Source organism: Rhincodon typus, chromosome 26 (genome assembly GCF_021869965.1).
Source record: "Rhincodon typus isolate 14 chromosome 26, sRhiTyp1.1, whole genome shotgun sequence".
NCBI classification, from domain to species: Eukaryota; Metazoa; Chordata; class Chondrichthyes; order Orectolobiformes; family Rhincodontidae; genus Rhincodon; species Rhincodon typus.
This window is the reverse complement of record NC_063357.1, coordinates 32298132-32312134: the sequence shown is the minus strand read 5'-3', so window position 1 is coordinate 32312134 and position 14003 is coordinate 32298132. Positions and strand designations below refer to the sequence as shown.

Sequence of the window (14003 nt, the reverse complement as noted above, 5' to 3'; positions counted from 1 at the left end):
CCATACTACAAGCTGTCCGGAAGATATCCAAGGTCAGGGTATTGGTACCAAATGGAACTGTCGATTAAATGTGAATCTCTGAACAAAATTCTCATTACTCACAACTACCATAGTACTCCCTGGTATGCATCAAAATTCTGTTAATTCAATGCAGTAATGCTATTCTCATATTAATATCAGCCAAACGGCCTACTCAGACCAAAACTGACAGTTCTTCAACTCTAATGAAGAGGATTTCCAGGCATTCACATGCACAAAGTAGCAAAATCGGAATAGAACATTCTTTGAGACACATTCTATGCTACACTGTCAACATCTGGAAAGCAAGAGTGGAGACATGCTGACAGTGAGAGAATGATATTGAAGCCAAGCATATCAGTTTAATTAAAAGACAAATCCAAGTGTGAAGATTCTGAATGAACTCAGAACTGCTTGAAGTTAAGGTCTATGGACTGGATGATGTGCAAATGACTGCTGGTTACATCTTTTGCTGAATAACCACAGTGACTACCATTGTTTGGGCAATGTAGTCTGGGTTTTGAAAATTTATACTTTTCATTAAGTATTAACCCAGCACCTTGTTTTCAAAATTACATGTATGCATCTGTCATGTTCTTTTGTTGATTTATGGATTAAAATGTCATGCATGTGACATAAAACCATAATAACCATAAAAAGTATGAACAGGATTGGGCCATTTGACTCCTTGAGCTTGCTCCGCCTTCTAGTCAGATCATGCTTGATCCAATATTCCTCATGTCCACTTTCATGTCCTCTCCCTATAACTCTTGATTCCCTTACTGATTAAGAATTTACCTATCTCAGCCTTAAATCTCTCTGTGGCAGAGTTTCAAAGTCACTCAGCCCTCTAGAAGACATTCCTCCTCATCCCAGTCTTAAATTACTGCCCCTTTATTCTGAGACTATGTCCTCTGGACCTAGACTCTCCCTTGACGGGAAACATCCTCTCCGCATTTATCCTTAAGAATTCTACACATTTCAATGATATCATCTCTCATTCCTCTGTGCTCCAATGAGTTAAGAGTCCCAAGCTGTTTAGCCTTTGCTCATAACACAATTCCTTCATAAGATCCCAGTGAAATTTATCTGAACTACCTTTAATGAAATAATATATTTTCTTAAATAAGGCGATCAAAACTTCCCACAGTACTCCAGATTTGGTCTCACCAGCAGCTACTCTTATACTCAAACTTTCTTGAAATAAGGCCCAACATTCCGTTAGCCTTTCTGATTACCTGCTGCACTTGAACGCAAGCTTTCTGTGTTTTGTGCACAAGTAGCCCAAGTCCTTTTGTGTTGCAGCTTTCTACAGTTTTTCTCCATTTAAATAATACTGTTGTTCTGTTCTCCCTCCCAAAATAAACAACTTCATAGTTTCCCACATTATACTCGATCTGTTAACATTTTGCTCACTTACTAAACCTATAAATATACCTCTGTTAATTTTGTATCCCTCTTGCAACTTGCCTTTCCACATATTTTTGTGTTGTCTGCAACCTTGGTTACAGTACATTTGCTTCCTTTGTGTGTGCAGATTTGTTGCATATGTTGCCTTCCACACTTCCTATTATTTTGGATATTGTCCTTCGTAAAATTTCTGATGCAGATCTGACTCTAAAAGGTAGATAGTTGAAACAACAAAGTCCTAAAACAAAGTCCTAAGGGTCACGATAGTAGTTAGAAGTTTGGACTCCTCATCTGCTGGCAGTTGACAGGTTCCGCTGGTGCATCCAGCTTGAAGATTGTGCTGTTCACAATTTTAGTTAAGTTCTCATCACAGATAGGGTGCAACTGTCATTGCAATACATTGTTGAAATGTGTAAAGTCATATAAATTCTAACGGATTTACTCAGGTTGGAACTAATACTATAGCAGAGCACCATATGATCAATTCAGTAACTGGAGAAATAGCTTCTTGATTAAACATCACTGCGATTTCACTTCTTACCCTTTTCAGAAGTGGGTGTGAGACCTTCCTGGTATAAACAGATAAATGCATTTGGCATCTGCCTTTTGTGTGGTATGGCCTGCAGTGTTTATACAGTTTTCCTGACGTCTGAAGAATGTTGGAAATTGTCTCATAAATGTTCCTGTTTGTTGACTCCACCTTAAGGATGAGGTTCAGACCTGTACAGGCTTTCCTGCTTATCGGTATATAAGGTTAGTTATGAATTTCAGACAGTGGTTCTGATACTTATCTGCCTTTGTGCCTTAAAGTTGCATTCTTCAAACTGAACGCTCTAAATGGTCTACACCTGCTCAAGTCTTTCTAAGCCTGTGTGGGACCTCTACATTCCGAAAAGCTCCTGGGTGAGATAACATGGAGTTCATTGTTCATGTGGGTTGAGGTTTGTGTCTCTTGCAGTGCTATCTGTGCTAGGTGCTGGGCTGTCCTTGCAGATTTCCTCCCTGTGGTCCAATTGCTGGCTAGCCTCAAAGTCCTTCACCAGCTGATCATTGCTGCTACTGTGTTTTTCCTCAAGCTTTTTCTCAGCATTCACTGCCGTTTTTAGAATCTTGTCTCCAATTATCAACATTTAGGAATATTGCCAGCAGCTCCTTGGAGCTTGGAACAGATGAGGACTGAACTCAATGGTAGCACAAGCTGTTATCATTTATTAACTTTGGACTATATATAGAAGCATGGTGGAGCAGGTCTTATGTAGTGCCTTTTTCCATCAGCACTCAGTCCCAAGTGATCTAACATCATCATGACATAGCTCCTCATGCACATACTCAGGAGATATTGTTAGAGCATTGTTACAATTAACACATTACTAGTGCCTGTCCACAACAGTATCACTTCAGGTTCAGGTCCAGGTCCTGGAGGAATGTAGATGAGTAGTGAAGCAAATAAATAGCTGAAAAAAAGTTGTGGGGAATGGAAACTAGAGAGTAGAGATTTTGCAAGTAGAACTATAAGTGAATTGGACGAAATCAACTTCTTCCCAGGGATGGATACAATAAAAGATAACACTGGGGCATAGAAGGAAATGTTGGTAGTAGGTAACACTAGGCAGTGATTAGAGGTAGTGTTATCTGTAACTGATACAGTGTGGGTAGCAAGACCACATGAAGTGCTAAATTCAAAGGGGTGACATGAACATAGGTTGGAGAAGCTAGAAGGGAGCGATTTAAGGAATGAAATGTTAGGTAACAATATTGCAAACTTCCACCATGCCTGTAAGTCTTCCATAACTGCCAATGTAAAAGTAGTGATTCGATATGGCAAGTGACTAAGGCCAATGATCAAATGTATAGCAGGTTTAAGGGTCTCATATTCCTATCATTTAAATTAGTCATGGCTAATTTATAATTTATGATCAATATTGTTTGATGCCCTTACTTAGTAAAATTCTATTAATGTCCCAGTTAGCCCTATTTTAGTATCCATAGCCTTTTGGAAAAATACCAGATTTACACCACCTTTGACATACATCACTTACATGAGGGAGAAGAATATTGAACAAATTGTGACTCTGTTACTGCCTCTGGTGCCACATGTCTTTGCTCTGATTCCTGCTTTTATACTTTTTAGATAGATTTCTCATCAAAAGCTTATTCACTATTACAGGAGAATGTTATTTTAATGTATGTCCATGGTTGGGATGTTCTCTGCTCAACTGCTCAAATGGCAGGATGTTTCTTGTTTTTCTCTGGACAAATACCCTCTATAAAATACCTGGCAGAATTAATACCTGGCAGAATTATGGAACTCCAAGCTCCGTGTACCCAGATAACATGTATTGTGGTTCTCCAAACTGAACAACCTCTGCTATTTGACTTCTCAAAGGCAAACTGCAGAATGATATTTCTCTCAAAAATCAATTCCAAACTCATACTCAGAGGGTGTAGCAAGAGTGTTGCAGTATTTAAAATATACTTACTCTTTAAAAATGATTAAATTAATTGCTATATGTATTCAAAGCTTTAAAAAAAATGTCTGAGCTTGATAATGCACTAAAATTCAATGCTATTACAAATGACAAAAATAGAAACACTTGTCTCCAAATTTAGCAGCTTTAGTTGCTACATATCCACCTGCAATTCAAAGTGTCGACCAGTTATGATGGAAAACAGAACAGCCACTTATAGAGTGGGACATTGTGGAATTTTGATAGCCATGAGAAGTTCCTCACACCCAATTAGCCCATATCGGAAATATTCAAAATTAATGCAAATAATTCAAATCCAACAAAGAAATCATAGGAATATCTAAGATCACAAGAAAACAGAACAAAGAACTACGGATGCCAGAGATCTGAAACAAAAACAAAAATTGCTGGAGAAACTCAGCAGGTCTGGTAGCATCTGAGGGAAGAAAACAGAGTTAGTGTTTTGAGTCCAGTGACTCTTCATCAGAATCTGTTACTATTTTTGGAACAAAATAAGATCTACATTTCAACTAATAATATCTCATCATCAAGCATGTGTAAATAATTGAGACAATTCTTTCCAAAGGGTCACCATGGGGCTGTCGCATATGACAGTTTCCACTGAATCACAGGTGACTATAATAGCAACTAACACTTGTACCATCTTGGCTCTGAAGTCAATAGCGGCAGTTGCCACTATGACGCTGTTATGTCCAGAACTGAGTTCACAAACAGCTATAAGAATGCTGAAGCTTTAGTACAGACACTGGAATTATACTATGATTATACATTGAAATAAAATGAAATACAATACAGTTTTCAGTGTAAATGCATTCTAACTGAGTGCATTGCAAAACCTGGAATAACATTTTCATTCAAACCATCTCAAGCATCTAAACTGTTATTAGAGATGAAATTACCTGAAATGCCTCCTGGAACCTGGCCTGGTACACCTCCTGGAACCTGGCCTGGTACAGCTCCTGGAATGCCAGAACAAGGGAGTTACAGTCATTAGGTGAACTGATTATCTACAACTTAGAGGTGGCTATTGAGATAATATATGCGTTAGTCATTTTTCTTCAAAAGTCATAGACTTTGGAAATGATCTCAGTAGATTAGAAGGTGGCAGGTGCAACCTCACTATTTTAAGAAAGGAAGGGGAGAAAAAAATGGAGAACCGTAGACCTGTTAGCCTGACAACAGTTGTGGGCAAAATGCTAGAATGTGTAAAGGATTCAATAAGACACTTAGAAAACTAGATTAACTTCACATCCTTAACTTTCAGATACATAGGTCTGTGAATACCCCTGCATGACTGCAAGTGGAATAACATTCCCATATCATCACCACTGTTGGCAAGTTTTAGGCAGCCTTCTTTTTTAGAATTAAATAAATCATGAGACATGGTTGGGATGTTGGTATAAGGAGCTTACAGATCTTTCTTCCGCAATGAGTACTTCTCTTCGGTTCTAATCCCTTAACTGAGGGCTCGTGCAATAGTAATTTTCAGTTTCTGTTTTAGTTCCCTCAAATATGTATGTTTGCCCTGTGCACATGTAAAAACAAATCTCAACATCTCCCATTTTTGTAGCATGTTCTCTGCAAGGCCTTCTTCTGCATTCAATATAGGAAAAAAATGGTGATTTTTAAAAGTTTGATTTATTCACTTTCTACACACCAATTTTATTCCCATTCCCAGTAGATGGTAGGTAGCATTTGTTGCTCATCCCTAAATTGCCCTTGATAAGGTGATAATTTGGCGGTTCACCTACATTATTATTAGAAAGGGAGTCCAGGGATTTAAATCAAGCGACAATGAAGGAATGGACTGTTTCAAGTCAGGATGGGGTGTGGCTTGGAGGAAATTTTGTAGGTTTTGGTGTTCCCATGATCCTGTTGCCTTTGTCCTTCTCGGTGGTAAAGGCTGAAGGGTTGGAAGATGCTTTTGAAAGAACCTTGGCAAATTGCTGTAAGTGTAAATTTTAAATGGTACACACTGTTGCTGCAGTGCTTTGGTAGTGTGCAGAATGAATGCTTGAAGTGGAGTTGTGTCCTGGCTGGCTTCTAGCTTCTTGAGTACTGCTGGGAGCTGCACTAATTCAGACAAGTAAGAGTATTTTATCACAATCCCTTCTTTTGCCTTGTAAATAGTAAATAGGTTTTGGGGAATCAGGTAGATGTCCTAGCTGTTATGTGAAGATTTAGTGCTCCATACACTAAGTACTGGGTTGGGCATCTTCAGGGCGACTAACTCTGACTCACATGAGTGGGAAAGCTTGTTGAATCAAAACTTGCTACTAAAGTTCTGCCTGATGAGAAGCTACTAGCCAGAGGTCAGCAATTTCTAGCTCCTGAAGATCACTGCAGCAGACCCAGGCAAGAAGGTAAGTTTGGGGTTGGGAAGGGTCAGTGGGTCATGGATAAGGGCAGGAGATGGCCATCAACAATTACCCCCTTCCTCCCTATCCCTGTACCTAACTGATCCAGACTGAGGAAAGTAAGATATCTCTCCTAGCCTGGCAGGCAGGCCTATTTTTCCAGTAAAGAAAACCAACACTTTTTTCCCTGCCACAAAGGTGGGTAATTGGGCCACTGGGAACTCGAGGCCCTTGGATGGTCATTAACTCACCATTTTAGGTCCCTTAATAGGTGCTGAATCAAGAAGGTCACCCATGGACTTTCTCACCCAGTACTTAATTGCTGAGATGGATGAGTTTCTCTCTGGGGCCAACATGCCCAATGATTTATCTTTTTCACCACCTCCAGGGAGGCACAAATCATGGCCACAGTATTTATATTACCAGTCCAGTTAAATTTCTTGTCAGTGGTAACACCTAGGATGTAGATACTTTGTATACAATCTGATTAGACACTGCTATCAAAAATACTTAGGTTTAGCATGCATCCATTTTAAAAGGGTCATTCATATTATGAAGTTTTACACATTTTTTTTTAATATGTAAAGCTGTCCTGTATCTTCCGCCTTCTGATATCTATTGTATTTCATAACACCTGACCTTAGAAAGTGGCTACTGTTTCTGAAATAGTACTAAGGGTACACATGGGGTACAGTTTAATTGTTGTATTATTTCAAAATGATTCAGGAACAATACTGTTACATATTTTTCTCTCTCACACACATACACACACACACAACCTCACTCGCTATCGCATTACAGTCACTGTATCAAAGCAACATCATATCATTCTGCACAAACATCACAGCTGAAACAGCACTTAATTAGGTAGGATGGTGGCACACTTAAACCCCATCTTTTCCAGTCTGTGTAAGAATTAATTTCTGGGTGGCAAAGGCCCATGATCAACCTTGATATCAATTAACGTCCTCAACTGGCCATTTAGTGATGACTTCAGGCCACTGCTTTTGTTCAATAGGATCTGTTGTTCTCTATTCAGTTTGGGAACAGTTACTAGTTCTGTGCACCACTGTGTTGGCTTAGACATTGGTGATATGACTTTGCTTTTTAACAAGTTGTCTAAATGAGCCTTCACTTTTTCTAATCATGAATGAGGCACTTTCCTCAGAGTGTACAGGCATAGGCTTAGTACCTTCTTGCTGACTAATGTGGTGCTCCTGTTTCAGTTTGCATAGGCCTCTGCATAATCTTGGAAATTCATAGTGAAATTATCTTCTATTTTCAACTTAGAGCACTGCTTCCACTCTCTCCAAGAGACATAGCTGAGTGTATGCAATTCGAATAGGCAACAGTGTTCTGGTTCTTCAATATGGATAGAGTTTGATCTCTCATGTTCTATGTTTGGCGGTAAACTGACTAGCTGCCTGAAGATCTGTGCCTATGAGTCTTGCAGTTTGATGCTTTTGGGTTAAATATCCTCTGATTTTAACCATTGCAGACCTTTAGTCTACTCTGAAACAACCATCCTTGTATTGAGTTTCAATTCAGTATTAGATCTTTTCCACTGCAAGGTCTTTTTGACTTCAAGGAAACGTTGGCTGATTTTGTGACATCTATCCTTGACTTCTCGGATTTATTCTTTTTCATTGATTTCTTATTTTCTGGACTTTTCCCTTCTTGTAATTCGTTCTATGTTTCTGTGGAAATGTAGCAGCTGATGATCTACAGTATTTTTTGAAGTGTTCTACTTTTCCACATTGACAGTACTTAGCTACCCCTGCTGGGCATGCAGTATGCTTGTACTGTTGTCTTGAACTTATGCCTTTTGGACAGGCTTTTCACAGTCATGAGTTGAACTACTCACTACAGGATTCTTAGTTTCTGATCTGTTCTTGTAGCCATAAAAATGATATAGCTAGTTCAGTTCAGTTTCTGGTCAATAGTAACACCAAGGATATCAATAATGAGGGATTCAACAATGATAATGCCATTTAATGACAAATGGTAATGAATAAATTCTCTTGTTCAAGATGGTCACTGCTGGCACTTGTACACATGCAAATATACTTGCTACTTGTCAGCCCAAGCCTAGATATTGTCTAGGTCCAGCTGCTCATATACCTGAAGAGTTGCAAATGGTGCTAAATGCGGTACAGTCATCAGCAAACATCGTTATCAACTTTAATTATGGACAGCTTGTGCAATACCACCTTCTCAATTTTAAACCCTTTTATTGATGGAGTTCCCTCCTTGGTGACATGGTCATAGGCACACACAGACGCTAAGTATTAATTTAACACTCCAGCCACGTCTCTTGCTTCGAAATGTAAATCCTCTTTCTGGTCCATATAAGCCCTACTTGCCCTTTTCCACCCTTTTACTATTAAATGTACTAGCACATTGGAGTTGATGATGGATTTCATTGTCAATGTCTGCTCGCAGCAAGAGGTGGCTCCCAAGGAATGGAAAATGATCTGTGTTGTTCAGGGGCTTGCCCTGGATTTTGATGATCAGGATCTATCTGCAGTAGGAGAGGGCTGGTAGAGAACCTTTGTTTCCTAAATATTTAGTGTGAGGCCTATTCTCCCATATGTCTCAGTCAACGCATCGACGACAATCTGTAGCTCGGCCTCTGAGCACGCGCACACGCAGGCACTATCTGAATACTGCAGCTCAATGACAGAAATTGGGGTGGTCTTGGTTTTGGCCTGGAGATAAAGGTTGAACGCCTTCCTGTTCATTCTGTAGGTTAGCTCCACTCCAATAGGAAGCTTCATGGAGATGGGGTGAATTGTTGCAGCAAGGAAGATGGAGAAGTGGATTTGTGCAATGATGCAGGCTTGTTTGATCCCAATTTGCACTCGAATGGGTTGTTGGTGGATCCACTGATGAAGATCATGGCTTTCAATGTCAACATGAAGCAGGTGGAGAATGATGATGCATTTCTTCAGGCAACCGAATTTCAGGAGGATATTCCACAACCTCTCATGGCTGACAGAGTCGAGGACATTTGTGAGATTGGAGAAGGCCATGTATAGTGCTTGGTGATGTTCCCTGTACATTTCTCGCATTTGTCACACACTAAAAATCATCCATTGTGCCTCTTGATGTCCAGCAGCTGCACGAAGAATTGGAAAGGAGCTCTTCAGCCATTGGGAGGTGGTGGAGGAATATTCTCACGAGGACCTTTCCTGAAGTGGACAGCAGGGAAATCCTTCTAATTTGCACAATTGAACCTGCCTCTTTTCTTGAAGATGGTCACAAATATGGCATCTCCGAGATCTCCCAGATGCTCCCTTTCCTCCAGACAAAGGGTGATGAGATCATGGATTAGTGTCAGGTGTTTGGAAGACTGAGGAACAGAGTGTTTGAAGTCTGAAGCCTCAAAACCAGCACCAAGTTCATGCCATAATCCCCACTCTCCCATATGCATTGTAAACATGGACCATGTATAGCAATTACAAGGAGGCAATGGCCTACTGGTATTATTGCTAGACTGTTAATCCAGAGACCTAGGTAATGTTCTGGGGACCTGGGTTTGAATCCCACCATGGCAAATAGTGGAATTTGAATTCAATAAATATCTGGAATTAAGAGTCTAATGATGACCATGAATCCATTGCTGATTGTCAGAAAAAAACCCATCTGGCTCACTAATGTCCTTTAGGGAAGAAACTGCCATCCTTACCTGCTCAGGCCTACATGTGACTGCAGACCTACAGCAATGTGGCTAACTCTTCAGTACATGCTGGGCAATTAGGGGTGGGCAATAAATGCTGGCATAGCCACTGATGCCCTCATCCCATGAATGAATAATTTAAAAAAAAACCCTGGAATTATCATTAGTTCTGCCTTTGCAAAATCCTGGACATTCACTGGCAATATAGGCGCACCATTATGAGCACCCTCTCCCAGGCCAATATCCCCAGTATCGAGGCACTGATCAAGTATGACCAACCGTCTTGGGTTGTCCACATATCCATCGCAAGACTCCCTAAATAAGTGCTCTCTGCCGAGCTCCACAGTAGTAAGCAATCACTAGGAAGGCAGAGGAAATGCTACTAGATTACCCCGAAAGCCTCCCTAAATAAATACAACATTCCCACTGACACATGTTTGCCTTAGAACAAACAAACTAAAGAAGAAGCATCCATGAAGGCAACAGCTATTTCAAACAGCATTGAATGGAGCCATAGAGGCCAAGCACAAGTAATGGAAACAGCACACAGTATCCAAAGCATCTCATCCACCCACCTCACCAAACACCAACTGCCCTACCTGTGGCAGAAACTGCAGCTCCTGGATGAGACTATTTGCCATTGCACCACCCCATGCTGTGGAAGCACAGCACCTTTGACCTTCAGGAACTACCACAGACTTGTGATGTGCTGTTAGAAGACTTTAGGCCCATCGAGTGTTACTTCTTTTTCTTGTACCTCATAAACTCTGATTTGACTTCAGTTTAACAATATTGAGCTCTTTCTCGCTGCTGCTGTGTATTAAGATGATATTGTTGTCACGATTCTTTTAAGGAAAATTCAGCCAACAAGTAGCTGATTTGTCGGTGGAATGGATGACCTCCGTTTTCAATGACAAAGGTCTTATGCCTTCCAACAACAAAGTGACTGGTTCCTAGGTAGCTGAACAGCATGTAGCAGTGCATGTTTAGTCAGAAGGTGTTGGATCTCCAAAAAGGAAGCAGCTGTCCCTTTCTCAGCAGTTAAAAAAAAACAAGCCTGTAGAAAGCAAGTTTATTTCACCTAATCAATTGCTGTAATCTGTGGCTTTTTAATCAACAAGTCAGAGACTTTAAGTGTGAACAAGTCACTCTATGCCTCCTGCAAACAAATAAAATTACCTGAAGAAAGATTGAGGAACAGCAAGTCTTGACAAGCCAAATAGTCATCTCAGCAAACCCTATGGTCATTGAACTGTCTTCCCAGTATTTCGCTCTGCCCATAACATGTTTTTTTTGTGTCTGTATGGGTGTGTCGTGGGAGTTTAGCATTTAGCTAGTAAATTATTAATTATTAAATGTTATCAAGTGTTGACAAGACATAATTGTTTACCTGTAACTAGAATCTATTTATTTGTAAAAGATAGTAATGCTTGTTAAGTACAGAAACCTGGTCCATGCTTTCAGTCAACCTGAATTTAACAGACTGGTAAATCAGGGAATTTTGTGTACTTTCATAAAATCTTAAACTGTTGTGTCAACTTCGCAAATAACAGGGCTTGATTTCCAGCATGTTTTTTTAATTCATTCACGGGATGAGGGGCTTCGCTGGCAGTTTCCTTCCCTGAAGGGCATTAGTGAACCAGATGGGTTTTTCTGACAATCAACAATGCAGTAACCAAGGCCCAAAGATTAAAAGGTAAATAAGACAGTAACTGGGATTTTACTGCCCACAGTAAAATGACAAAAGATCAGTGGGAAGTGTAAGAGTGCCTTCATTTGATGCCCTGCCCATCAATATCATCGTCTTGAGTCCTAAACAGCAGAGCTAGGGTGTGCCTCTTGAACGAGAAAGCTGACACCTTTGTTCTCCTTTTCCATGCCCTGGCTGCAATACACTCACAGATGAAGTCTTACTGTGTTTTCCCACTTCTACGCTTTATCAAGATTAACTTGTTATGCCTCACATAGTGGGGAGGTGATGGCCTCGTGGTATTATTGCTGGACTATTAATCTAGAGACGCAGATAACGTTCTGGGGACCCAGGTTTGACTCCCACCATGGGAGATGGTGGAATTTGAATTCAATAAATATCCAGAATTAATCATCTAATGATGACTGTGAATCCATTATCTTTTTTATCATAAAAACCCATCTGCTTCACTAATGTCCTTTAGGGAAGGAAACTGCCATTCTTACCTGGTCTGGCCTACATTTGACTCCAGACCCACAGCAATGTGGTTGACTCTTACGTGCCCTCTCAGCAATTAGGGATAGGCAATAAATGCTGCCTAGCCCACGTCACCCTTATCCCATGAATGAATTAAAAAAAGCTTTATAATGACTTTATCAACATGCCTTGTGACTTCAAATGATTTGTGCATGGACCTTCAGATCCCTCTGCTCTTGCATTTTCTTTAGGATTGTACCTTTCAATCAATACTACCTCTTGCCAAAATTAATCATTTTGCACTTTGCTGCATTAAATTTCATTTACTAATTGTCCTCCCATTCTGTCAGTCTATGTCTTCTTGAAGTTTGCCATTTTCTTCTTGGAGTCATAGACAGAGTCATGAAGTCATACAGCACGGAAACAGACCCTTCAGTTCAACCAGTCCATGCTGATCATAATCACAAACTAAACTTGTCCCACCTGCCTGCACTGTTCACAATACTTCAAAGTTTTGTGTCATGCTCAAATTTTGAAAGTATGCTGTGAACACTCAAATCTATGTCATTGACATAGAAAAGTCCTAATACCAAATGCTGGGAATTTGCTATATACCTCCATCTAATCTGGACAAATAAATGATAAACACTTCAGCTTCCTGTCCTAAACCAATTTTGCATTTGTGTTGCTGCAGTCCTTTTTTTATCCCATGGCCTATTGTTTTGCTAACTTGCTTTTTGAAAGTCTGTGTACACCAAATCTACTGCATTACCTTCATCCTCCATCTCAAAAAAACGAAAGCAAATTAGTTAAACACAATTTGAGCTTAAAAGATGTGTGCTGATTTTCCTCAAATCAATCCACATTTATCTAAGTGACTATTGATTTTGTCTTTGATAATATTTTACAAAACCTGCACCTCCTCCAAGATTAAATGACAGGTTTCCAGTTGCTAGGCTTATCCTATACACTATTTTCAAATAATTGCTTACCATTTGCAATTTCCTCTGACATTAGCCTTGTATCAAAAAAGAATTTAAAAATGATTAGTGCTTCTCACAATTTCCAACCTTACTTTGTTAAAAATTCTTGGTTAGGTCTTATTTGGTCCTGGTGACTTATCAAATTTAAATACAGACAGCCTTTCTAATATCTCCTTGACCAATTTTTTGTTCATCCAATCTCTCAAGTATTCTCTCTTTCTCTATGACTTGGGCTGCATTTTAATTCTTGGTAAAATCAAAGTATTAATTGAATATATCAGCCATGCACCTACCTCAATGCATTTTAGAACTTTGGTCTCCCCCATTACTCCTTTCATTCATTTTCTATTTCTATACTTAGAAGATTTTTGTGTTCCCTTTTATGTCAATAGCTAGTCTATTCTCATACTTCATTTGCTTCTCATTTCTTTAACTTCCCTTCCGAATCTTTGGATCCCATAGGAGGCAGATTCCACAGACGCTTCATAAAAGAGTTGGATGCTACTTTGAAAGTGATGAATTGAGAGGGCTACTGACATAGACCTGGATAATGGAACTAGCTGGGTAGCTCTTTCAGGAGCCAGTACAGACATAATGGCCTCCTTCTTTACTGTAAAATTCTATGATTCTTTATTCAGCCTGTTCATTTTCACTTGCATTATTTATCTAACAGCTATTATTTGCATTTTTTTTTCTATTTTAACTTACTTGTCATCTCTTTTGTCATCAATGAAGCTCTGGATAAGATTGTGTTTTTATCCCCCCATCCCCCTCTTATAGTTTATCTAAATTATCAGCTCTTTGAAGGCAATTGTTTTTGTTGGCATTGTTCATTTAGGGTTGCCTGCCAAACTTTGATTTTAATATACCTAGGCCAGATCTGTTCTTACATCTTTGAAG

The 14003-nt window shown here is 39.6% G+C and overlaps 1 protein-coding gene across 10 annotated transcripts in view; it reads right to left on the bottom strand.

Annotated features, from left to right (window-relative positions):
* LOC109916239 (elastin) overlaps positions 1–14003 on the bottom strand; it is a 225182-nt gene that overhangs the window by 128737 nt on the left and 82442 nt on the right. For all 10 annotated transcript variants that reach the window (XM_048612512.1, XM_048612514.1, XM_048612505.1 and 7 more), the window contains exon 11: positions 4817–4876. In XM_048612512.1, coding sequence (XP_048468469.1) covers positions 4817–4876 — 60 coding nt within the window. The remainder of the gene's footprint in view (positions 1–4816; positions 4877–14003) is intronic.